The sequence below is a fragment of the Cyphomyrmex costatus genome, unplaced genomic scaffold (assembly GCF_001594065.2).
Source record: "Cyphomyrmex costatus isolate MS0001 unplaced genomic scaffold, Ccosl1.0 scaffold281, whole genome shotgun sequence".
NCBI classification, from domain to species: Eukaryota; Metazoa; Arthropoda; class Insecta; order Hymenoptera; family Formicidae; genus Cyphomyrmex; species Cyphomyrmex costatus.
Genome location: NW_017276922.1, coordinates 1,618,188 through 1,646,017, shown reverse-complemented (window position 1 = coordinate 1,646,017; position 27,830 = coordinate 1,618,188). Strand labels below are relative to the sequence as shown.

Sequence of the window (27,830 nt, the reverse complement as noted above, 5' to 3'; positions counted from 1 at the left end):
TCAGTTTAAAAAAAGACGCAAAATAGTGTATAAATACAAGTAAAGATAACTGCATTGCAAAGCAAATAATACGGTTGATTACTTTTGGACATTCATGTTATCACATGAGTTATCAAACAGCAGGATATTATACAATATTCTAACTAACTACTGATGGATATGACGGATCGAATAATAAATTCCAATCAGTTATTATACGATTTATCAAATAACCGCTATTTCCATATTGCTAATAATTGCAGTTTATAAATTATACTCCCGTTTATTGGATATATATGTAGTACATCAAATGGTATAATATTTATCATTTGAAAAACCAAACAAAAATTAATAATATAAAAAGGATTAATATAACGAGAAATAATTCTTTCATATCTCGTGATCCTGTAATATTCATTAATTATCGTTGAATTTTCTAACAATCAATATTGAACATTATATTATAAATTGAGTATTTATTATTAAGTATCATTACAAATTAATAAAAAAGAATAATTATTAATCGTTTACTAGCAATACAAAGTTAATTTTGTTATCAGCGATCGATCAGTTTAATAATGCATTGCAGATTCCCTATTGACTAAGTGATTAATGGATTATTCAGGCATTTGTAGAAAATACCTGAATATTCGCCAACCCTAATTTTAGCAATCAATATGAAAGGATTTCTATATGTGCCATGTTCTAAATGACTCTGGATAATTCTATATGTGACATGCTCTAAATGCGAGACGCCGGATTTTAATCATATAACGATATATCATTAGTAAATTTGATTTTACAACAACATGAAGCATTTTTGCTAAATTGCTTTAAAATTTAATAGAAAGATTATTAAATTTTACGCAATTTAACGAAAAATTTGTTTAGTAATAGTACATATGATGTAATACTCTTGAAAATGAAATATTTCTCGATAAAACGAAATGCATATATTCCAATAAAGTGCAATATGCATCATATTAAAGTGTGATACTAATAATTTTTTCAATAATTTACTGAAATTCAATTTTCCTAAAAAAAAAAACATCAAAATTAAAAAATTAAAAAGTTAAATCAAACAGAAAATTAACCAATAATAGCTTACAATAAAAATAACAGATCCTAATAGCAATAAATTTTGTTCACTCTAAAATGCTGACCTTTCGCCGACGTTTCCCTTTAAAATGCAAGAAACTAACACAATAAGCTCCTTACTCGATGGCGGATCGTTTGCTCTTAAATATTACACGCAATCGATCAAAGTCTAGCTCGCAAACGGTAATCGTGCTTGTTTCTGTCAATAATTAGTGTTGTCTCGACGAGCAAATAGAATGTAACGGGTAAGGAGATTGTAAACGGGAACGGATCTGTCAATAATTATGGAGAAGTATTATAATACTATATAATGATCCCCGTGGATGCTTTAGTTACATTTACGTGAGTACTTATAATTTAATATTAAGAATAGTAAATTTTTCTCTCTCTCACAAATATAGAAATACAAGAAATACTACATTGACCGAGTGTAGTATTAAGTATAACATATTAGTTTGAATCCACAAGCGCAATCCGTTAATATATCAATTTCACAAGCAATTCTCTCACATGCAGCATGTACTTAATTACACAGCCTCATTAAAATATGTTCAACGTTCGGTAATTATTATTACTATACTCATTTTCTATACCTAATTTCTGTATCTATTTATATATCTAATTTGATTTCTATACCGCACGATTTATTCCGATCTATCGCTTATAAATAGCAAAATTTACGTTCGATCTTTTTGATCGTGTTTTATATTTACGTAAAAATTCGTAGTCACATAAAAAGTAATAATAAAAATATATCAAATTTTTTCCAATTTTTTCCATTTAATAAATACAGCAATCGCCAAAAATTTATTTCCTATTTTCTACAAGCATTATATCTCGCTGCTCTATGTTTGCCATGACGAACGAAGGGAATGATCACTTGCAAATTAATGAAACGTTCAACGGCCGTAAAAAAATCGGTAACGTGCCGGCAAAAAACATCGTGCGTCACGTGAAAAGCAACCGATTCAAATGCAAAATTACAGGGTAACTAAATCACAGCACGTGAATGCAATGGCTGCCAGTTGTGGCGAGAAATTTACCGGATGCGTCAACGCGACGAAAAACAACCGCGAGTGGGCGCGTGGCGTACGAGAATTTAAAATCTTCACGCTCTGGAAACCGTATATAAAGCGGAAAATACATTCCGCGTGGAAGGACTGATGGTCGGTCACCGCATTGTATCGGTACTCAATATCAAGTTTCTTCTTTTTAATGGATACATCGATACCCCGGCTGTCTGACACTTTCGATAAGTTTTTATAGCAATTGAAACCCCAAAACTGACTGTATGAAAGATGCGCAACGTAGAGAAGTCAGAAATCGACGTGCGTATACTATCACGTCAGTCGAATTATATTTAAATTTTCCAGTGACATTCACGCATAATAAAAAAATTGGATGTTCTGCTTGGCAAAACATTTTATGCTACATTTTTTCATATATAAATTTGTATAAATTTACATACACGGAAATAATAATTTTGTCGTAATATCTAAAAATTTAGATAGATACAAATCTGAAAATAATTTTATCAACCAATCAAAATAATTATAACAAAACTCTAGTATGATGAGCAATATTGCAAAGAGTTTGGATAGTTTAGCAATCAGCTTGAGCATTTTCTACATTATTATTTTGATAATCCTCTCTCTGCCCCCAACAAAGTTATTTTCAAATCTGTGTCCAGCTAAAATTTTAAATGTTTCATCAACATTGTGCAGATATATCATATAACAATCTATAATGAAATTCAAAACATATAAAAAAATAGATTTGAACTGCATAATAAATAAAAATCGCAGTATCATCGAATAATACAAAAAATAATTTTATATATATATATATTAATATATACATATACATATATACATATATATCCATGAAATTGTATTTCTAAAATACCTATTAAATATCATATATCTGTCTAAATATTTTATTGCTAATTGTTCTAGCAAAATCTTTTCTTTTTTTTCGTTCAAATGTAAAACGTAAGTAAATTTTGTTGATACGAATAAGAAAATCAAAAAGACGTATAAATTAATTATTAAAGAGAAGATATATATTTGAATATTATTTTGTTAATATGAGAGTTTCTATTTGCTTTACAATGCAATTGCCATTCACAGATTTTGTCCATTTTGCATTAATTGTTTAAATAAGATGTTTTTAAAAATATTCTTTATATATGATAAATGTTAAAGTTCTGTAAAATTTTTTAATGTAGAAGTCAATTTAAAAAACTGTTAGTTAATCTAGCGACGCGCCCCATGACGTTTACTTTACAGCGAGTAACACGTGAGTATATACGCGATTTCCTCTTTTGCAAAATTAATAAAGACCTCTTGAAACACGTTTGATCATATAATCCCTCGGTATTAACGTCGGTTATCGAAATTGCAACAAACTAATCTATTGATTGCAACGCTTGTGATTAAATGTTTAGATTTAAATATATAAAATTTTTGTTATCACTTGCATAAATCATAAAGAAAAAAATATATGTCTCAATCGTAAAAAAGATAAAAAAAATAAAAAAGAAATATATCATTTCCCTTTTTATTTCTTACGAAACATAACCAGCTCGAGCAATTTAAAAAATGAGCGATCTTTTGTTTCACAATGGTGATGAACACATGGCTGTGTTGTATCAGGATTAGAACACTTACGTTACCAGAATACCGTGTCGAAACTTGTCGTGAAATTTGCGTGAACGTGACAATCTTACCTTAAGCTGATGTTGTGGTCGTCTGAGCGCGCCCTGGTCTCGTCGTCCACCCAGTCGATCGGCTTCCGCTTCCAATCCCTCCATCGAAGACTCCGCTTCACTCAACCAGGCTAAGAACTTGTCTAGAGACCGGTCGAAGTTGTGGAGCGAGTTCATCGCGGAGTGCAGTAGTTTTCCGCGATTGATGATGCTGGAAACGAATAGGTCGAAACAGTATTACATCCGTGATCTACGGTTTGATTCGGAGCAAAGTTCCTTAACTCGAAACACTATAGAATACATGTCCTAGAGCAAACGCCGTCCTATGCGCCGTATTTTAGAAATGGAACGAAGCTATCCTAAAAGACACGCATCTTCTCTCGATTACAATTTTATAATTATCGGAGAATTAATTTTCTATTAATGAAAATCTTATTAATTAAATAAGATACGGATTAAAAATATTATTGAAATAAAAATTGCGGTAAATTAATCTAAGAAAAAGAATTGTTCTCTGCTTATTTTTTCATTTAGATTCAGAACGCGTATGTACTTATTACAGAAATGAGTACTACTAATTTATGTTCATATTAAATTTATTTGTATTTTGAATTGAATGTAATTAACAATCTAATTATATAAATTAAAATTTTAATTGGCTCCACACAATTTATCTTGTAGGTTTAATATCGATAAAAACTAAATCGTAGTAAAATAAGAGAATAACAAAATTTTGACAGAAAAAAAATTATACATAGTTACCTCGTATTAAGATTGTTGTATCTCTGATTGATCGTTTCCGTCATTTTCTTCACTCGTGTCGTATCGTCTTGCTGATAAACCGCTATCAGCTTCTGAGTGAGCTGATTAAAAAGTTCGATGTGATGTTTGTACTGGTGCAGCTCGGCATGAAACGACTGTGAAGAAAAGAAAGGGAACGAGATCGTGAAATCGAAGAAGGTGGGCCAGCGGGCGAAAAAAAGGAAACTTATCTAACTCTGGCTTCGTATTGAGTTAGAAGAAGCCGTGCCTGCCTCTTTTGCACTCGAGCCTCGATAAGTCGACGAAGTTAAACCTTCGAAGAGAGCTTCGACTAAAAGTTTTACGCCGATATACCGTACGATGCAACTTTTCTTTGGATATATCCGTCGGCACTGATTGGTCCCGATCAGAATTGCAAAGTGCATCGAGATAAAATCTCCGTATAAACAATCTTTTTTTTACAGATAAAAATGTACAATTGAAAGAAATGTGTTCATAAAGACAAAATTGTTGAATAAAAGTTATAGAGAGTAAATAGGTATTAAAAAAAAAAAATTTAAAACAACTGCTCTGTCTTATAAAAAACAAAATAAAATAATTAGATATGTGGAACTATTTCATAGGCTTTCATTTCGGAAAATATTTCAGGTGATATGAGATTCGGAAGGAATGTAACAAACGCGTTTTACTCAAAGACGACATAAAGGCACACTGCCATGCCGCGGAAATAAATTATTCCACGAATATCTCATTTGGCTCTTTTGAATCTAAATAGAGCTCCTCACGCGTAATGTACTTCTTCGGCTGAGATCTCGTTGATTGAGACGCTGGAAGCTTTCTTTATAACTTCTTTATTTTCAAACAGCGTTATACCTCGTACGTAAAATAAGAGAAGATTACTAGAAAGGGTTTATTAGCAGGCAAATAGATTCTGAAATGTTCGCTCTCTTTAATTTTGCTTACGAATGAGAAAAGATTGTAACGCTTTAGAAAATATTTGCACTCGCCAACTTCTAATATATCTTCAATGCTCGTGTAGGTAGGATATTACATAATAATATAAAAAAACATTGCATTTCGTAAAGGTCTTTTAAGATAAATATTGACCACACATAATAAAAATCTATAACGAGCTCCTGATTATAAATAATTTTTCTAACGTCGAATTCCATCTAAAGAAAGATTTAGTTCACAAGATTTCCTAATATCATACAACGAAATGATATTGGTCAGCAAATATATCGTGCTCAATATCAGTATATTCCGGTATATAAGATGAAAAATACGCTGTCGAAACGTCTTGTCATAAAAATAAACTATGTCGCATAAAGATAAAATATTTTCATAAAAAGAAAATTGGAATTTTCGTTTGAACTATGATACGATTAAGCGCAAGGAAACGTTGTTCAAACTTATATTATTCTAAGCAGAAATGGACTATCTTACAGCATTCCAATGCAATGGTATTCCAGCACAATTCAATCAAATAATCTATCGGCACTTCAACCATTTCTATCAATCTAGATTACATCAATTCCTCAATCTCCGTTAAATACTTTGCATTCAAGGATCATTCAATATTTTCGATATTAAAGACGAGCCAAATAGACAGAAGTATTATCGCACAACCCTTCTTTTTTTATACTCCTTCGTTAAAAACACTTCTCACGGGTAGCACTAAAAACTCACCGACTCGAAGAGCTAACACGGTTACTTGCGAAAATACGGAAAGAGAGTTCGATGTACCTTTTGTTCCCTGAGCTGCGCCTCGAGTACGTCAGCGGTGTGTCCCACAGCTCGCATTCTCTCAAGTCTAGTTTCCATTCGTGCTAGCCAGACCTCCACCTCGTTTCTCTTCGCCTCATATCGTTGACTGTCTCCCAGCATCATGTCCAACTGCGTCTTCCTTTGCATGACTTTCGAATTCGTCTCATCCCAATGCTCTCTCAACTTGGTAACTACAACATTAAGACAAACGAAGTGGTGAATGTACGTTATTGCACTGCGTATAACTATTGTTTTCTTAATTGCATGAAAACGAAAATCACTAGCGAGTATTTGTGACACTGAAATCGCGCGAGCAACTTTAAGCAGTATCGCAGAATCAAATATATGTATAATTTCACATATAGAAATATTTAAGCACTAAAATTCGCTTTGATCAAATACAGGAATTCCCTTATTCAATTAGATTTATTCTCATCGGTCTAAATTCATATAATATTGTTTAATTTTTAATTCGTAAATTAATCACATTGTGTGTGTTATAAAAATTCTTGAAAATTGTGTGTGCTAGAAGTATGTATATTTAAAAGATTTCATAGTACTGGCTCAAATTTTAAAATAAAAATTCTGCCACATACGTCATTTTCTTGTATAAAAAGGGCATATAATCGACACGAGTAAATTAAAATTAATATTTTTAAAAGCATACTGTATGTTTAAATTTTCTGAACTGCTTCGACAAAAATAAAATCTGTAAAATCTACGAGGATATTTTTGCACCTTAAAAGCATCGAGTTATCAAAGTGCATCGAATAGCTAAGCAGTGGAAAGCATTAACATAATAAAATATGTATTAGTGCTATTATTTATATACATAATATTTCTTCTCTAACATATTACAAATAAACTAAGTCAACCTCACTCAAAAATTATATGAAATATTAAGTGAGAAATATCACAAATGATAGCACTCAAATATTTTCTTTTCGTGTTCACTTTAAATGTTATCCTATTATTCCCTTCCCCCTTAACCTTTTCATAAAACGTCTCTTGAAACAAAAAGCCTACGTAGAAATTCACGCCGTACGCGAGGTATCAGTTGGAAACAATCCAAACTGTAATGGCAAGTTAGAGAACACAGCTGGATAAAGCAGATAAAAAACACTGGCAACGATTCAATATCCGCAACAACAAAATCTTCACGCGTGAACATCATGTTCGTGTACCTTTAAGAATGCACCTTATATGTACGATGTTTCGTGAGCGCATGTCGCCAAACAGCACGGAAACTAAAATAACAACAGTTCTAATAGAGATATACTCCTTTATGAAAGAAACCCGTAATGATTCTGTTAATGCATTTCCAAAACACATATTACAGATATTGTTACGGCTTTATTTTAATAAAAAGAAATTAGGAACAGAGATAAATAAACAAGATAAATAGCACAATTGTTGGTATAAAAAGTAATCCTAATTTTGATTAAAACATTGCATTTGTACAATATATATTTTTTTAATTAAAATATTTATTTCAAATATCAAATTGCACGTTGAAGAATATATTTCAAAGGATTTTAATATATATGTAAAAGTATTCCTTTAATATAGTGAAATCATTTAGCATCGTATGGCTTTTTAACATGATAAATGAAAAATATCATGTTAAATACGAACCTTGCAAAAAATCATTAATTTTAAAATAAAATATGATATTTTTATATTATATTTCTGAAATCCTGAAAGTTTTATTATATTACTTCTTATAAATCTTTCATTTTATTCTTTAAAATTTAGAACAATAATTAATCTAGTATAATAAAATAATATAATTTATACTAATAACAGAACAGAATAATTTTGAAAAATGTAACTTTATACATATATTAATTTAATTATTGAATATTACTTTAAAAGCAATTATCTATAACATTCATAACATTATCTAACATAGTATACTCGATATTTAGACGCCATTATCCAGAAAGAAGATAAAGATAAATTATTAAATTAAAAAGAAAATTTATGTTTATATTTTGAGAAAAATTTTGTTTAAGATTATTCGCTTATTATTTTATACGATACCTATATTATTCCGAGAAAATGTTAAAATAAAAAGATGCTTTCCTTTCTATTGCTAGTGATAGAACTGTACAAATTACAGTGAATTTGCTCACGGTGAAACCGTGAGGACAATTTGCATCGTAAAGGATTCGCAGATCTTACATATTCATGTGTTTACTGTATTAATAGTTTCCACTATTCCCAAAGTTCTAACTGTTCCGTTTAACACGCCGAGTTTCATCCATTATTCAAATATATTAAACGACACACGACATGCTTGTAAACCAAGTAAGACTCCAATAATCTAGACAAAAATAAGCATCATATGTAATTTGGAGAAGGTGCGACGAACAAGGGATTAAAAGATGGATCTTAAATGTGCACACGTACACCGACTTTCAAAAGGCTTAGCTTTATCACCCCGTTCGCTAAAGAACGTCGTGTAAAGAAAGACGGAGGGGGCGTTACTTCAATGACTTTCAACGACTTATTATGAGAGCAATTCACTCTCATCGACCCCTATGCACTTCGACCTGTACTTCGAAGCCGTCCTTATTATATCCGGCAACGTACATTTTTTCTGCCTGCAGGCAAATTGTAAGTACTAAAATTAGTCGAGAAAGATTTAAAGGTGACAGTTGCTCTAATAATTCTGTTTAATTCCATCCATAATAATAATCCATTATAAATATGTCAGTGTAGTTTTTTTAATTAATTCTCAATTCTTTCTCTCTCTTTCATTACATTAATCTGTTATTTAATCTACCGATAAAAAAATATTAAAAATAACAATAGTGAAATATTGAAATAACTTTCTATGTAGATTACTATTAGCATTCTATTATATTTATTTCATATTAATACACGTATATATTTCAAATCAGTAATTAAAAATGACTTTTAGTATTCTAATATTTAACATTAATATTGGTTAATAACTTACTTAGTATAACAGAGAAGCTTTACTATATATTATTACAAATATTGTGTATCCAAATTTAACAACTATATATAATTAAAAATTTGTTCAAATATTGTCTATAAATACAATTAAAAATTCATGTTTGTTGTTTATAACACATGAACATTTAAATAAAATTATATTAAAAAGATAATAAAAAGGAGAGCATGGATACAAACACATAGATTCGTTATCACATCCATCTAAAATCTAAAGAAGACTAATGTATTCCTGGCTGAATAAATTTTCCAAAAGTAAAGAAAATCACGTTAAGTAAAAAAATAGTTATTGCAAAATTACATTGATCAAACATGTTTTCATTAAAAAAAAATTCGTTAACCTTTTAATGCAGTAGATACTGAGCGTATGCTCTTTTTTAATTTTTTATTATCTTTGATTTTTCATCTGGACCAAAAAAACTATAACTATATACGATATTATTAAACGCGTTACGATAAATCATCTCGCCAAAATATGAAATAGTATTTTTCATTTTAAAACTCAAGATTCGATAACTGCGATTTAATGTTCCCATAAATAAATCTTTTAGAATAATCGCGTAACATGAAACGACGACCTTCGCATAGATAGAACTGTAGAAGTTATTGGAAGAAAAATATATACAGTATCAAGACCACAAGACACCCTCTTCCCACTCTCTGAAATGAGTTATCGGCACACCTGAGTCTGCCAACGACCTCAGCAATAGCAAACATACATGTACATGTTACGCTAGCTAGTATAGATTATGCAGATAGTTATATACATGCAAAACTGACGAGCGCATATTCACTGGGGAGTCACAAAGTTGCCAAGAACGCATTGTCTACAAGACTATCGAGATTCACGCTATCAGTGGAAGACTAAGCAAAATTTTAACGGCTCACAAAGTTGCTCCTTTCTCCCTGTTTCACAATCGGTTCGTTAATAAACTGTAAAGTTCTAAAAATTGCATTTTATCTCAAGTTCATAAATAAAACGCGAGCGCGTTTTTCAAAGGTTAATTCTAACGTAAAGATAAAAAAAATTGTTTTGTCGTTACTATTACCTAATAATGGTATTCTAATGGAAAATCTATATATTTTAATATTCCTTATTCATTCGTTAACTATTCTTGTTTGATAAAAACGTATTCCGCTTGTTTGATGCTAATTAGGAACTGGATCGATATTGCGGAACATTCCTCGGTAAAAGTAGCGGAACTCAGAAGATTTAGATAAATAGATTTTTTCTCTCGTAATTTTTTCTCATTTCCTTTCCACGATACTTATGGATCACAATTATATTCTGATAGATAGTCTCAGTCTGATTGATAGATCTCTCTAGTCACAGTATTCTTAAAATACAATAAGATAACTAGAAATATTAAATATCAACCATTAAATTAAGCCATAAAACTAATTATACAATATAATTATAAAAAAATATTAACTTATCTTTATTAAAAATGTAAAAAAAAAATAATAATTAATTTTAACAAAAATTAATGCATTTTCTTTTGTAAATTTGTATGTCTATTATGTAAGTTTCTAGTATATATTTATCTGTAATAGTGAAATAAACAAAAAAGAAACATACTTTTAAGTATAATAAAATGTAGAATCTAAATAAAATTATTTGTTAATCGTTTCTTTTATTTAGGAAGTCTTCAATAAAAAAATATTCAAATACTGAACAATCGCCACGTTATAAACATTGCATAATAAAGAAAACTATATCATACGTCAATATAAGATTACCAGTAATTAATTCGCGTTTGACGTGAGGCACCATCTTAATCCATCGACAACGTCAGCGTTATCGAAGGTGCAAACATTACGGACAAATCGAAACACGAATAACTGCGACAGTAGATGCCATGCCAAATAACGCTCAACTCCCTGTAAACTTCGTTAACTTGACTTCTCCTAAGATTTCTACGGAGCCTCGCAAGTGGATTACGTTCGAACGCAGGCCGACAAAGTTATCTGAAAGTTATACGCTTTGTTCATTGTTGTTCCGCGCGGTAGTTCGAAACGGCGCGGTATCTCGATCTCAAAACAAATAAAGATAGAGTTGTTCAACTAACGAAAGGTAGCGAGCTCCCGACAGTGAGTTAATTTAATTCGTATCTGAATTTAATAAGCTGGCGCGCGTTCAAACCTTTTTTAGATCTCGAGACAAAAATCGTCTGTGTACTTTTATCACGCACGTACAATTCTAGAAGCATTTATTTATTGATATCATATATTAGTATTAAACATAGAAATTATATAAAAATATTATATGAAACTGACAAATCTAAAAAAAAACCACTACATAGATTTAACGACTCCTTTTATCTCCTTATGTGGAGCATAGGACGTCTATAGACCTCTTTTGTCCGAGGCCTATATTCGTTTCTCGAATCAAATTGTTTTTCGGATTTGTGGGTGATTGGTCCACAGAATCCTACCTCAGTCAGATATTAGAGACAAATATCTACTGATATGTATACTACTGATGTATTTTTTATTGTAGATATTGATATACTAACTAAAACATTTTTTTGCAAATCAATAAAACATCAAGTGTATGTAAAAAAAATAGGTACTTTCTGTTTTTTTAAATAAAAGTTAAATAAAAATTATAATAAGTCATTATGCAATCTTATTTTTGAAAGATCAAAAAAGACTAAACTTTTGCCGTTAAAATTCAAACCTTCTCTGGTAAATTTTTTTCGGTTTACTTCTTGTAGGGAAAGTTCCAACTAAACTCTTGAGAGAGATTTTGCGGTAATGATCGAACAAAGTCTTGCATATATTATGTATTACTAAAAATATTCTTCTACAAGTTTCTGCAAGTTATTATGTTTTAATAACAATGCGTCAAAAACAAAAAAACTTTCAAATATAAAAATAATTTTTCATGAAAATTTGAAAAGTAAAAATTGTATATATAAAAAACTAATTGACAATGTAATAAACATTTGTAAAAGATAAATATTTATGAAGGATATCATATATAAATGTGACAATTACTGGAATATAACTAAAATCCAATACAATATAACACTAAATAATTTATTATTAAATTTCAATTGTGGTAAAATTAACCTTAATCACAAAGCATTACAAAGGGATTATAAACCGCATATAATTATCTACTCCCAATCAATATTGTCCAATATGCATTGATAGTGGTTTTATTCAAATCCTTCCTTCGCGCGTAAATTATTATACAATTTACGTAAATCATCTACGTAGAGAGAAAAAAAAACAAAAAGTAACATATAAAATAATATAAATTTCTCAGTAGCTATTTCGTATATTATTTAGAGATCTCTTTTCCTACGACAGATTTTGCACGTTAATCGCGTCAGTTTTATACAACAGACGGACAGTTTTACAAAATGCGATAAGACTAATGAAGGCGCAAAGGGGGAGAGCGAAGAATAATGTAACCGGAAAGGGTGAAGGCGAATAAAGGAAGACAAGGAAAAGCGGGAAACCAGACGGCGCATAAAACGCCGGAGGTAGGAAACTTTACACGACCGAAATGGAATTTCCGATAAACTTCGGACTCATCGGCTCCGAGTCGTCGTCGTCGCTTTCGACCGCGCATGAACCCCTCTTCCATTACCGGTTCTGTAGACATAGTTTCCTCCATCTAGCTGCGTCCCGTTACGAGACAGAAAGGGGAAACACGAAGAAAAGCTGAAAACCGGGAAAAGCCAAGAGTGTGGAAGGCGCGGAAAATCGCAGCCTCGGAATGAGAAATTGTGAGACGCACGGCGCGGCAATGCGGATACGTGAGATGAGTACCAAGCGGTTGCGTTTTCGAGTCCTTACTGCGAGATTTCGCTCGCAGGCCGCTTTGTAACTGCACGTATTCGGCAAAACTACACGCGCTTCACTTTACACCCCGAGGGAATGACACGAGAACAATATCCTTATTGTACCTACGCGAGGAAAATCGACCGAGGCGCGGCGTGATACGAACAACCCGGTTCTATTTTCTCATAAGAAATTCGCATCAATAAAGAATTGCCTTTACGCGAAAAGACATCGTCTTCGTACGACATAAATGATTTCAGCGAGACGATCGCTGCGAGAGCGTGTTTCAACTCTCGTTCAGGAGAAACAAAACGGAAATGACAAAGAAAATATCCCACGCGTGAAAAGAACTACAAAGCGATGCATTTCCGTAAGATTTCCTTCGTAGAAATGCTGAAACATTGCAATGTTGTTCACGGAGTACATATTCTTATTTCTCTATGGCGCATCTCAAGAGACAGATAATAACTCCGCCGCGTAAGTAGAAAATTCAGATGCGCAGTATTGTGGATATGCCTCTCTTTCTTTCTCTCGATGGAAACCGATTATGGTGTAGAAAGCTCTTTTGCATCTCTCTTAATAATATTTCTTTAAATGTTGATTTGTACACTGAAAGAAAAGTGTTTGGTACTTGTGATTATAATTGCATAGTAAAATAATTATAGTTAGGAGCTTTATTTCTCATATGATTACTCTTATAATGTTAGTAATAATAACCATATATGATAGTTATTTCAAACATGAAAAAACTAAAATAAATTATAATTTCCAATATTAATGTAGTAAAATATCAAGATCTGAATGGTATGTGTGTAAATAAATAAACACTTTAATTCAGTAAATGTAATTGCAATTAACTATTTCATATATATATATATATATATATAATGATAATTATCTTCTTAAATTCACTTATTACTTACTTGATAATAATAACTAAAAAATATATTAAGAAAAAACTAAAAATTGTCAAGCAGAGTATTATTAATAGTACAATTAATTATATGTATATGCATGGTTGAAATAACTATAAATATGGTTGTCCTAAAAGAATTACTTTAAATTATTATTAGAATTACTTTAATTACGTAAGAACTCTTTATACAAGATTCATTCACACTGCATTCGATACTTGATATTCGCTTATACTTCAACATCAGCTTTAAATTCCTATCCTATCTCACTTATCACGTTATTACTAAAAAGTTCATCCTACTTCCAAACTTTCAAGCGCTTACCATTAAAACTCTATACTGTCTGCCATGTATGATTTTTGTTCTTTTTTTTCGCATGAAACGCAATAATGGGAGAGCAGCAGCGACTTTAGAGAATAAATGGCGTATAATAATACGATGTCTCGACGGAATAGAAGTTAGCCGAATATGTTCATGTGACTGTCCAACCCTAGACACAAAAACTTTTGCAATATTCTGCGCGAAATTTCATTATACACGCATACCAAAGCATTTCATACGTAGCTTATTACTGCTAATGCACTACGAATGTAGACCCATTGGGCGGTAAGTACATAGCGGCTATCGTATATACAAGAAGAGTACATAAAGCCGGAACAAGAATCGCTTATAAAAAACAATACACGCAAATGGAAACTTCAGACATCGTGCAATGCGCGGAAATGCACAGCAGTTTAATTCTTCATATGAGAGACGAGAGCGCATCCGTTATTAATACACAACGACAGTTTTCGGTTAAATTATTTTCCCGGATACCGAGACCAGCTTTTTCGTAACGGACTGTCTTCCGCAAAAAAGCTTTCTCCTTACTGCTATAATATAACTGAACATAACTCATTGAGAGAGGAGCCTGCCTAAACCATTGCAGCTATATTTCAATCTTTTTACTTGGCGCATTCAATTAACTAGAGCATAAATTTCAGTGTTACACACACTGTATAGCCATACGTTACTAACCCTTTTATTATATCTTTAATAAGACGCTCAGTTATTCTTTAATAATAGTAAATCACTTTTTTCCGTAACGTTTCGGTAACGTGAAAATCCGTACCACGACGTGCTTATTTTTTCGGAGATGATTGATCGATACGGCACCGGTGCCGCACCACGCGTCGGAATTGCCATGTAATTCCTGCAAATTGTTTGCAAATTGTGCGCTATTACCGTCCATGAATTAGAACGGGATAACGATGGCAAGCTATAGTACTCATTTTGCTCTTGAAAGAGTGTAATTAACAGAGAGAGAGAGAGAGAGAGAGAGAGAGAGAGAGAGAGAGAATTTGCTTATTTTAATAAAATTATTACAAAGTATATTGTACATTGATAAATATCAGTCTGTAAATTCTTTTTAAAAAAGTACGTTTTTCTTTTATAGAAAACATTCCAATTAAACTTATTTCTACATCTTTTTATAAAAAGAAATTAAAAGTGTATTCTGTTAAAATATTAATGTAAAATAAAAATTTAATAAAGTATCATATTATTACTATGTGTTAAAGAATTTCTCACGAATCCTCTTTAAAATAACATGTTTTATTTGAACTGATGCTGTCGATGTGAAATACTTCTTTGTTATTTTGAAACAACCGCATATATCGAAATAGAATGTATACACACATACATAAACATAGAAAGAAACAAAAATCATATTACTTTGCTTGTCATAAAGCTTTCCAATCTTCAAATCGTTCCATTACTTTATAATTCCTATTATACCACAGATTTACTAGATCTCGTTATTTCTTTGATATTACGCAAGAATGAATAAATGGAAATGCATCATTTATATGCTTCGTACCAAGTCACAAACTTTCTTCGTTGCAGTCTTACAACTAGGGATTATTATTTTTCAAAAAGCCACGTCAGTGCAGCGTTTTAAAGAACCTCTATTCAAACTTCCATTCATATGCGAAGCGTATCAACTTCATCGATAAAGTGTCAACTGTGTGTATCACACATCATTCATCATCGTATGCTTAGTATCACCATCCGTTTGTCCCCAATACACATAATGCTTTATGTAAAGAGTATTGAACAGCATAACAGTGTCGAAATAGTATTAAATCGATCTCGCTGTCGAGTTCAACTGCATCCAACTAGAGGATTCGCTGGAACAGGATGTCAACGGATTTTACGGAAAATCAAGGGCGACTTACACCACTGCGCTGGTTGGCGCATAACCCTGAGAACTTTCAGTTGGTTTTAATGCGATTAAGTCATGGAAGGAGAACAAGGAGAGCGGTAAATCAACTCTCGTAGTCCTCTATATCTCGAGACAAAGTCCGAAGAAGGACCGGAATATATAATTGCGACATCGCAAAGCTCAGTAATACGCGCAGTCTCGGAATTAAGATCAAAGAAGACCAACGGTATTTTTTTTCTTTTAAAAGTTCAAGTATACGAAGTCCAAGTTCGAGAACTAATAATCATCTATCGTTTACAACTCTTTTCCCAAAGTTATAAAAAAAAATAAAACAGACTAGCAACGATATTGTCAGAAACAAGAGCGAACATTAACAGCGACGGTTAATTACGTGCTTGTATAACCCCTTCCAGTCTGAACTTGCCTTTCCTCTGCTGTCCAACAGCAGTGCGAGCACTGTTTCGCGACTCTGTAACTGCGAAAGTTCGAACAGTTGATGTTGCAAAGAGTTTAAAACTAATTAAAGCCGCGTCATCCGACTTTATGAAGAATCTTGTTTCGCCGCGTGACTGTGCGAAAAACTTCTTAATTTTAAGCGATATTAAGCGATGGGCGACGTATCTACCTATATTTAATCTACGTTGAAAATAGAGGTGCATAAATTCAATTTAAGGCAGAATGGAAATTATCGATTACATAACGGTGGTCTCTTCTCAGCCTTGGAGCAACCTCTCTCCAATCGAAAGAATTTTTAATTAAAGGCTTAGACAGCCGACAAATATGATATTTTTCCTGTCGACATCTAGAATAGCGGAATTTTCAATTAAGGTAAAATGACGAATAATATTCCAAATGAAATCAAATTAGAGTTCGATCGAGTATATTTATTAATTACACTCTAACGGTATATGAAAGAATAATATTTCATTTAAGTCAAATAAAACACACTTTAAACTACTTTCAACTTCATCAAAATTAATATTTGTCACGCTTATATACAACAATTTTCGACGCAAAATGCGATATCAAATTCTTGTGACGTATTCCTTCTTTAAAATATTGGTTTCAATTTTAAATTATGATTGTTAAAAAATTCTCTGAAATATCTTTGGTATTGATTAGGACGAACGTCATGGTCAGTAGAATATATTTGTAACCGGAATATATGAATGGGAAAAGACGTAGTTTAAAGCTGGTTATTGCCGAAAAGCGGTGCTCTTTCCAGCCTTGATCCGCCATTAAATCCGCTCATATATCAGCTCGATATAGATACGTAGATCCATGTGATTTTCAACTCTGAGATAAAATACGCTGACCGTAAACGATATTCACCGACGGCGTCTCCTACCAATTTCTGTTCGTTTTCTGATCGTGGGTGAAACAGGACGAAGCGAATAGGCGATATGGGTATCGAGCATCGGAATTGGGAATGGTTAACCGCCAGCCAAAAAGCAAGGGAAAAAGGAGACCAAGAGAAAGAGTTAAAAGGAAGAGATGAGAGGGCGAAAAACAAAAAGTGGCGAGTAAAGGGTAACCGAGAGGGAAAACAATGTTCCACAATCGCGTGCTCATACTAGGAGATAATTTTCGCATGTCGAGCAGCGGTTCCGCGGCTTCGATATCTATTGCAATGCAGAGATTGTACATTGCGCAGTTTTTCTTCTTTATTGGCCGCGACAACGATGCATGCGTCATGCATGTGTTGCACGCAATTCCAGTAGCTAACAAACATCCTAATGAGACCCATTCCTTACTCAGAACGCATGAATGTTATTGCATAAAAAACGTGCAAATGCTACCAAACAAAACGATAAAATAAAATATTTCTGATACGATTTGTGAAATGTCCAAAAGTGTTGAAAATCCAACAAAAATGTGCTATAAATTTAAACAGCTATATCGTGAAATTACAATAACATTTTGTGATAAAGTACACTAATGCGCATGCGCGGCGCGTCCGTTTTATAAATTCACAAGCAAATTTCTATTGTAAAATTGCAAATATTGTGAAACCACAGCAAAACGTTACATAATTTGTAAATTTTTTTCTTTCGCAATTGAAACTTCATATTTTTCTATCTTATGATATCAATGTATTTGACACAAAAGACTAATTGTACGATTTTTTACATTTTACGCTAATTTCTACGACGTTATTTTGAAAATATAATGAATTTTACACGAGAAATATCGGTAATCGAATCGTATTTAAAAATTTTAATTCGATTCTAAAAATATGTTGTACTACTATGCTAGATACAATAAATCGCGAATGAAGTTTCACAAATAAAAATGCGACTAATATTATTTTTCTGTTATGCTATGACGTCGTATATTCTTTCCTCTTCCACTGCCTTAATGAATGAAATATTCCATCCTTCGTTTGCAACCTACACTTGCTTGTGCTGACAAGAAAACTAAATCAAAGAACGTCTCTACCGTCTTCATTTCCATAATATAAAATTAATAAAGATGCCTTATATATTTTAATTAAAGTTAATTTGTATACATGTTATGAATACAACTTGTACGAATTTATATAAGGTACAGTAATAAAAAAGACAAACCTAATACAACGTATATAAAAAACGATATATTCATAAATGATTTCATGAAAAGAAGCATTCAAAGAAGACTTATAATGCTTAATAAATTTTTTAAAGATAAGAGTCTAACAGCTTTTTATTTTAATATAACAAGTAAATATATCTACGACATAATAAAGATTAAAATATGTATAAGTACAAAAATAATTAAGTTATGTGCTCGTTTTTACCAATGCAGAGTAATTTTAATATTTCTATTCAATTTATTCTCTATCTTTTCCTAATTCTTAGAACAAGGAAAAGATGAAGAGTAAACTAAACCAAAATTAATCTTCATTCATAGAAACAGGCATTAGCAAGTAATTCTATTGTCTGTTTAGAATGAAAATAATGTTTGCAATGAAAGTAGCCAGTTCAGGATAGAAAACAAGAGGCAAATGAGTGAAAAACAAGTGAAACGGCAGATCAGATCACCATTTTAATTGACTCTCTTCAGCCTTATGGTTCTTCTAAAACTGCATTTGCACGGAAAGCAGATACTTTCTATGCAAATCGATGCGATGTTAAGTAGCTCCTTTCCCTCACGCTATTTCACCCTGTCCCCGTCGTTTAAGTTAGGCGACTTAACATTGAAAACTACCAAACTGAAATCAACGTTTAATCCCGAAATTGACTGAGAAGGATACAATAATATAAGTATATAAAACTGTGAATTATGTAAAATCAAAGCATGATGAATATAACAGATCATACATTTTTATTGCGATTTCATTAAATTAATTCGTGGATGTTTTCTGCTTTAAAATCATAAAAGTAAAAATAAAATAAAATTATTTTGCAGAGAGGTTATAATGTATATTTAATGCAAAAGAAATTTAAATTTCGTTGTAAAGTATGACATTGTTGAAAAAAGTACTGTTACATCAAAACTACGGTGTGTGTTGGAAAAAGATTAAATTACTTACTAATCGTGAAAAATATTTGTAAAACACGTTATTTGTACTCGTTATAAATTTGTTTTTTTTTTCTTGTAACGATATAATTTATGTACGTTACAATTGTGTTATGAACTCGAAGTTTCTTTAGTGTACAACGTGATACTTAACAAATCGTTATTATCATGATAATCTGCTCGTTATAGGTACATTATTGTTTCATATTCGATATTACGGATGACGCGGCCATCCGCGTCGAAGATCCCATCAGTTTTGCCGTAATTTATCTGAACTTTCCACCCTTTTCTCCTTCCAGACAGACGGCTTGGACGTGACAAGAAAATAGCAAGTAGCTTTCGTATACGCGGTTGCGCGTATTTGTCGAAGAGGTGACCGTTGTGACCGGTGAATAACCTTTCGTCCCTTCCAAAGTCATGCGATTTTTCTCCCCATCCATCGCTAACGAGGTCCCAATTTTCAAAGGTGTACTAGTGAGATTACGGTCTATTCCCGTAGCCAAATGTCTAAATTTTCGATGAATCGCTTTCGCACACAGACATCCGCGATCATACCAAAATATGAGATACCAAGAATATGGTCAAAGAAACCCAAACGAAATCCGACGATAAATCTGGCGTCGATATTTTTCGATAGAGAGAGAGAGAGAGAGAGAGAGAGAGAGAGAGAGAGAGAGAGAGAGAGAGAGAGAGAGAAAGAGTCATACGATATTTTTATTGACTTTCCGTATAGTTGGAATGGAATCACAAAACAATATAATTTTTGTATTATCTTGGCATTTTTTATTAATAACAATACCAACTAATGAAGTTATAGAAGAAAGGACGTTAATCACCTAACAACTCTCATCAATCGCACATTTTACGAGAGAGTGAAAATATAATCTAAACTAGCAATACGCCCATTTGGTATCTGGATTATCATTATCTCGGTAATGATAAAATGATGAAACATAATAGCAATAGCTTGGATGCTTGAATGGCATTAAAAGGGTAAAGTACAATGCGGAAGCACAAATGTTTTCTGCTTTGCTGTTTGCCCTCTCGTTACTATGTCTGACAGTGATAAACTCAATCTACTGAGAAAGCAAAAGCACACGCCAGCTCGGCCGGTTCTACACGCAACCGTAACTGCGAGTTATGACGTTCGCACCCCTCAGTGCAACGCACCGACACGCACTACCCTCCACTCCAGTGCACCTCATTCAACCTTTTAGTTACAGGTGTAAACTGTTGTAGTATCTATCCCAAGAGCGAAATGAACACATGCAAAAACGTCATTCATCCTGAAAGACATTCCTTTCAGGCTATATGAATGCAAATATTCATCACATTAAACTTCACCATAAGAAAATAAGATTTGCAAAAAGCAATAATTTCGAGGATATAAAAAATTAATTAAAATAATTGTTTGTAATTTTATATATACATATATATCTTTTCTAATTAAAAAAGTATTATTAATTAATTCGTAGTTATGTTTTTTAATTTTTTATAAATATGATAAATTTTATGTATATTAAAAATCAATAAAATGGATTAATATAGACAATCTTTATTTGCTTGTAAAAATTATTTTGTATGTGTGTGTGTTAAAATTTATTAATGTTAAATTATATTTTCATAATCACCTTTTACAACCTTTACTCTTTTGACAGCGAACTATTATTAAAAAAGACTTTGATTCTGATAACAAAATGCTCAATATTCTTTATAAAAAGCTTTAATATCTCAAAGAAAAAGCGAAATCACTAAAAGCTAAAAATTAATAATAACGTAATAACATTTTGTCGATAACAATGTAATAGAAATCTGCTTCTAAAACCGATTATATATGCATGTCAAATACATTAATTATAATATATTTTGTTATATAACTTTTAATTTATTGTGTAAGTTACTGTGTGATACGAATTCCCTTTAGATAACATGAACTTTCTCATTATAACAAGCACAGAATATTATCTCACGGTATCCTCGGTATTTCGGCTATTTCTTGCTGCTTGAAACCGTGTAATTTCTGTAATTAATATCAAGCGCGTCACGAAAGACTATCACATCATAACTATCATAAAAGAAATGTGTGGCCAGTTTTTAAATCCTATCAATGTATGCAGCATTAAGATCATAAATCATAATCGAGAAAGATAAATTATAAATATGCATACAGCTATAAACTATTTAAAATACAGCGCAACGTACGTGTCTGCAATTCTCTTTGACAGTAACAACTCTCAGTTATATTCGAGTAATACATGGCAGAGTTGTGTGTTGTAAACCACGGTTCGTCGGATCAAAGAGCAGCATAGGGTTCTACGAGGTTTTGAAGGGCTTAGGAAATTCGTAAATGAAGGTTGCCTAGTGCAGACGCGCTTGCGGTAAGATCAATCGCTCATAGTCACTCTAATCAGAACAGAACACGTACGACAGAATATTAATTGTCCTGCAGTTATCTATTTTAAGTAAAGGAAAAGAAGCATTTAATTATTATAATCGATAAAACTTGGATTAATAATTCTCATCAATTTTAACACGAGGTAATTAACTCCGAATATAAACAATAAAAAACATAAGATTTTTTTTTAATTTATACGTCTAACATAATAATTCTATAATAATAGTACTACATATAATATAATAAATGTAACAAAATGTTTTTTTTCTTACTTATAAAAATAACATAATATATTTTATTATTCCTACAAGTAGAATAAAAGATTGTATCATTTATACCTTATATAATTTTTTTCTTTAAATTTTTTCATTTGATTGCACCTATCTACTGATTGTAGAATCAAGTGTAACTAGTAACAACAAATCAACTATCAAAGTAAATTGATGTCATTTAAGAAATGCCTATAAAACTACATCGCAATAAATACATCAAACCCTTATAAATTTAAAGTAGCCCTTCTCGTAATTTACTTTGAAGTTTCAATACATCACTGTCCAAACAATATGGTTGAGCTTCGCCTTCTTAATTTTATGTTCGTTTGCTGTCACATCGCGTATGGACCTACCCTGATGAGGGCTGTAGTCAGAGCGTCGACGGCCGCGACCGTCTGGCGAGCCTAAAGGGTGACCTTCCGGTAGGGGAGAAACCACATCCGACGAACGTCTTGATATAGCGCCAGATGAATGCTCGGAGTCTCTACGATGCCTGACCACGTGCGGTGAGTCCTGGGGGCTACCGTGACCAGAGCTCATCGGTGTCCTCAGCGGAGAACCGTGCGATGAATACGGAGAGCCCGGTGGCAATATCTTCTCGGTGCCTTCGAGTGAATATCCGCGTAACAAATCCGCGTACGAGATACTCGGCACAATTAATAAAAGACCAGTGGAGGCTGCGTAAATACATCACCGAAAAATACAGAGACAAATGCCGTTACTGCTATATGAGATTTTTTTAATTTAGCTTCCAATATATAGGGAAAAGCAGTAAATATATCGGAAGAATATTTTAATCTTTCATTAGAAACAATTTCTAATATATACAAAATAAAAACATTTTTAACTCAACAGATAAACACTGTCACATTAAAACCTTTCAAACAAATTTTTATGTCATAGAACTTTTCGATATATGTATTAAATACCATAATATTTTAAACATTGCATTATATATACATAATTATTATTTTTTAATATAAATCTAATGCGATTTGGAACAATCAATTTTTCACTTTATACGAATATTTTAAAATATTTAAATATTTACGTTTGTGAAACTGTTTCCTTCTATCGAAAAATATTACGATTAATACTCTGTCAATGTAAAGTGAACCGTTGTTTATAATGGAAGCAAGCCTATGGGTAAATATATTGACAAGGCAAGCACAGACTAGTAGTTTTACGACGACCTAAATAAAACGAGGCAAACAAATACACCTTGCGTCTCTTCGTTGGTTACACGTGACGTTTCAGACCAAGGTAAATCACGAGAATAAAACAAGGAACCGGCATTCCGAATAACGTTTCCTGGAACAAGTTTTCAATTTCGGACCCAGTAGACATTACGCGCGTTCGTCTATCTTTTAATCGCGAACACGTCGAATACGTCATAGCTCATCTATCAACGCGACCCAATTACAAGCTCTACCGATCCTCGCGAGATCAATGAACGTCCAGCTTCTCACTGCGCGCCTATAACGTATAATTGATGGAACGCCATCACTTGATAACCGTCCAACTTCTGACGTGCATTTTTTGCGATTATAATTAGATGTAATCCGTCTTCGAATTAAAATCTGCGAAATTTATAATCATATAAAGCTTTAACGGTCTTTTTTTGACTATAATATATTTAGTAGCCAAGCGTATACGTAGAGTGGATATTAAAAACAATACCGTAGAAGAAAGAAGAATAATGAATATTTCAAAATTAAAACATTAATTAGTTAAACGACAGTTTCATTTTTATGTAGTTAATAAGGCATTTTATACCGCGATAATATATTAAAAACATTTTAATTTTAAATTTGTTTAAGTGTATAGATGAGGAAAAATTCCAATACATATGGCAATATATCCCATTGGCAATAATCCATCTCAATGAAATGTCTATTGTTTAAAAACAGCCTCCATGGTCTTTAGTATATTATGTAACCGTTGTTCACGGCGGAAGTTCCGATACCTTGATGAACGTTCGGATGATGAGAAATTCCGGATGCAGCCGCCACATGCGTGGGAGGTGGAGGGTGAACGAGACCGCCTGGTCCAAGAGGGTTGACGAACCCGTGGATCGGATTCCCATGCATGGGACTAGCATGGATCGAGCGCGATGGTACCATTCCGGGCAAAGGTATCCCTCTCGTTTGTACCTCGTGAGCGGCGGAGGAGGAGATGGAGGACGCAGAAACGGTCGTGCTTGGATGACCCGGAACGGGACTGCTGCCATGTATGGAACCTCTTCGATGCTGCGACATAATTGGAATTCGATGACGCCGTGAACGGGTGAAGGTAGAAGTAAGGAGATGCTTAATGCTCCCCAGAGATTGACATCGAGGCACTCGAAATTCACTTCGATAGATGCTCGCCGCTGATATTTTCGATCCTCGTCCAGTTATCCCCTAATATGTCACTTCGAGGACGTATCATTGAGAAATATGGAGAAAGGACATTTAAAAAGATAACATGGGTGGTGTGTAGGCAATATCGTGATAATTTCTTCACTTGAATACTATTCCGTTTCCAAGTATAAAGAATGACGACAAGCAGGGGTGTATTAATGCAACGTAATATCTCTCTTCGTTTTATTTTTCCAGGAATCCATATATTTCTTGCATTCCTCTATTGTGAAATCTCAATGGTCTCAGTGAAATTTGATCTACACCAAACTCTGTAGCAGATTTTCCGCTACTATAGAATGAACTCGATATCTCAGGTATTATATTTCGGCTTATGTATCCACTCAAGCAGACAATCCACTGTAACTTAACTCTTTTTTCCCCTACGAGTCTCTTATGATTTCTCTGCGTCACAATAGAAGTAATTCACATGTGCTAGTAACCGTTTTTGTTTAATGTTTTATAGAAAATATGATTTGTGATAATAATGTTGTTCTCCTTCTAATAATATCAACTTGATTAATCATTTATGTATCTTTGAGAAAGTGAGCTCATTACATTTGATACGATTATCATGTCTCAAAGGTGCCATGCTGCGTCGAAAGCGCAATTCGCGACACATTTATCGTAAGTCCTTTGACAGAAATAATTAACGTCGTTTCGTCTGCCAGATAATGGTCTCACGTGTGACGGGATTTCGCATCCTAGACGGACAGAGATTTATCGTAATATGTTTATTGGACGAGAAGAACTACACACATCATGACGGGTAGTTTTGTTTCCACAAGGATTAAAAGTTAAATCGTTTTCAGCGACAAACCTTTATAAAATTAAACAGCAGTGTTTCTCTTAAAATATAATCAGATTCTATTCTTTGACCTAGCATTTATTATTTAATTAATTTTATATGTTTATCATTTCTCCTAACAAAATGCATCAAGTAATAATAATATATAAAACTGTCTTAATCGGTTTGGTTAAGCAGATTTTCTAGTCTTTTTCGGACTCCTTCAAAATAATTATGTATAATGGATTAATTTTTAACTTTACAAAGTGTTGAGATTATTTTACCAAAATAAAAGATGCATCTGTCTACAGACTAAAAATTTTATGATACAAACCCTTAATTCTCACACAGAGCGAACAAGATTCAAAGGAATGAGAACTTGCAGTATGCAACAGATAAGTTCGCCGGATTTCAATACAGCCAATCAATTTTAATCCCGATACGACGAACTTTAAATTCTACTACTCAATTCTACGATCAAAGCACTCGAATTCGATATATATAACTTTCTATTGTACGAGAAAAGCGATTATCTAATATAACTAATATAAACAGCAGATTCGTAACGATATTCCAATCTGATTATTATGGAAAACGCAGTTATCACTTGCAATACTCCAAAACGTAGGACAGCCGCCAATTAGCACCACAATGAGAGGAACTTTCCGTCGGCAAGCTTCTGCCTCTATAGTCCTGGGCTGACCTTGGTACTTCGGACTTGTTGATTTAAGACACTTGTTGGTTTTGAATCGTTAATATAGTCATTGCAACGATGCATCTGTTTTTCTAGTTTCGTCAGTCGCGGCATGAAAAATCGTACTTGATGTATACATCAAATCTTACAATTCTCTGTGCATTATATTTGTGCAACTATAATTACATTTTCTGTTTAAGATGATTCCGTAGCCGATTTCAACAATTTCGTATTAAATTCTTCGTAGCAAAATAATCCTTTTCAATAAAGAAAATTAAACAAAAACAGCTCCTAATAATATTACGGAGATAATTACAAAAATCTTACAATTAATTAAGAATTATCAGCTTCAATAAATAGGAAGCGTTATAATATGTTTGGAATACTTTCGTTCGAACACAATCAGAATGCAATCGTTCGTCTTAATTTCGACCCATAAAATGTAAGAGTCCGTAAAACGTGATCTGTCTAAATACACGATTAATTCGTAGAATTATCCACAGGTCTAACCACCGGCTCTTGACTTCGTCAAAACGAGTAGTTTTGCGAGAATCGTCACGGACCACGTGTTAACAGACGAACCGAAATTAATGGTCAGTTAACGTGGTCATTTGATGCTTGAAAATTGTTACAGTTTCATCATATATATGATATGTTTTTTTACTAAATCTCTCAATTTCCGATCAGCAATAACTTGTTGATAAATAGTTATAGTATGATCATGATCAGTATAGAAAGTTCAAGTGGAGTATACTGATGTATGCGTACAGTAATTTGTGCACAAATATCAATGATTCGCATTTAATCAATGGAATACACTGTATCTTGTTTCGATTTTGCAAGACAAATCAGTACTTTAGTAAAATTATTAACAATAGAAGGTTATACACTGTCATACAGTTAACACGCAATAGCACAAATCGTTAAATACACACTATACTCCAAAGTCACCGAACGAATTCGTATGGTTATCCACAGGTGGACACAGCAGTCGGTGACTTCGTTAAAGCAACCCCACTTTCACGAGGATTATCACAGACCACGTGTTAACGATCGAAGTTCCCCCCTAAAAAAAGAAGGGAGTAGATAAAGCGACCGATTCGACAGACGGACTATTTTTCACCTATGCACGTCGCAGCTACAACGCCTCGCGTTATACAACGATGCTCGATTCTCGAAAGTAGAAAAAAAAAAAAGAAAAATGCGAGATCGAGAGAGAGAGAGAGAGCCAGAGGCCGCGACGGTTCGTCTCTCGTCGGTTCCCGATTAAAAAGCCCGAAATTCCGACGTGGCGAGCCAGCGGCAACGCGACGGAGCGAATTACATTCGTAGCCGGCGAATCGAGTTTTCCAAAGCGGCGAGCAGAGCGACGTGCAGCGACCGCGCGACCGTATTTTCCGCGAGCACGTTTTCGCCGGCGATTGCGGGAGCCGTCGCGACGCCGGCAACGTCGGGGTGAGTCGTCCGTGTGCGACAGGGAGCGGCCGCGCGAACACTGAAACCAACCCACGCCACCATCACCATCACCACCACCACCACCACCACTACTACCGCCATCAACCCACCTATCCACCCACC

At 33.1% G+C, this 27,830-nt stretch overlaps 1 protein-coding gene across 1 annotated transcript in view; it reads right to left on the bottom strand.

The window, feature by feature from the left end:
- LOC108775093 (dystrophin, isoforms A/C/F/G/H) overlaps positions 1-27,830 on the bottom strand; it is a 447,682-nt gene that overhangs the window by 269,541 nt on the left and 150,311 nt on the right. The window contains exons 38-40 of the mRNA XM_018541369.1: positions 6,293-6,504; positions 4,547-4,701; positions 3,806-3,995 (exon numbers count right to left, since the gene is read on the bottom strand). Coding sequence (XP_018396871.1) covers positions 3,806-3,995; positions 4,547-4,701; positions 6,293-6,504 — 557 coding nt within the window. The remainder of the gene's footprint in view (positions 1-3,805; positions 3,996-4,546; positions 4,702-6,292; positions 6,505-27,830) is intronic.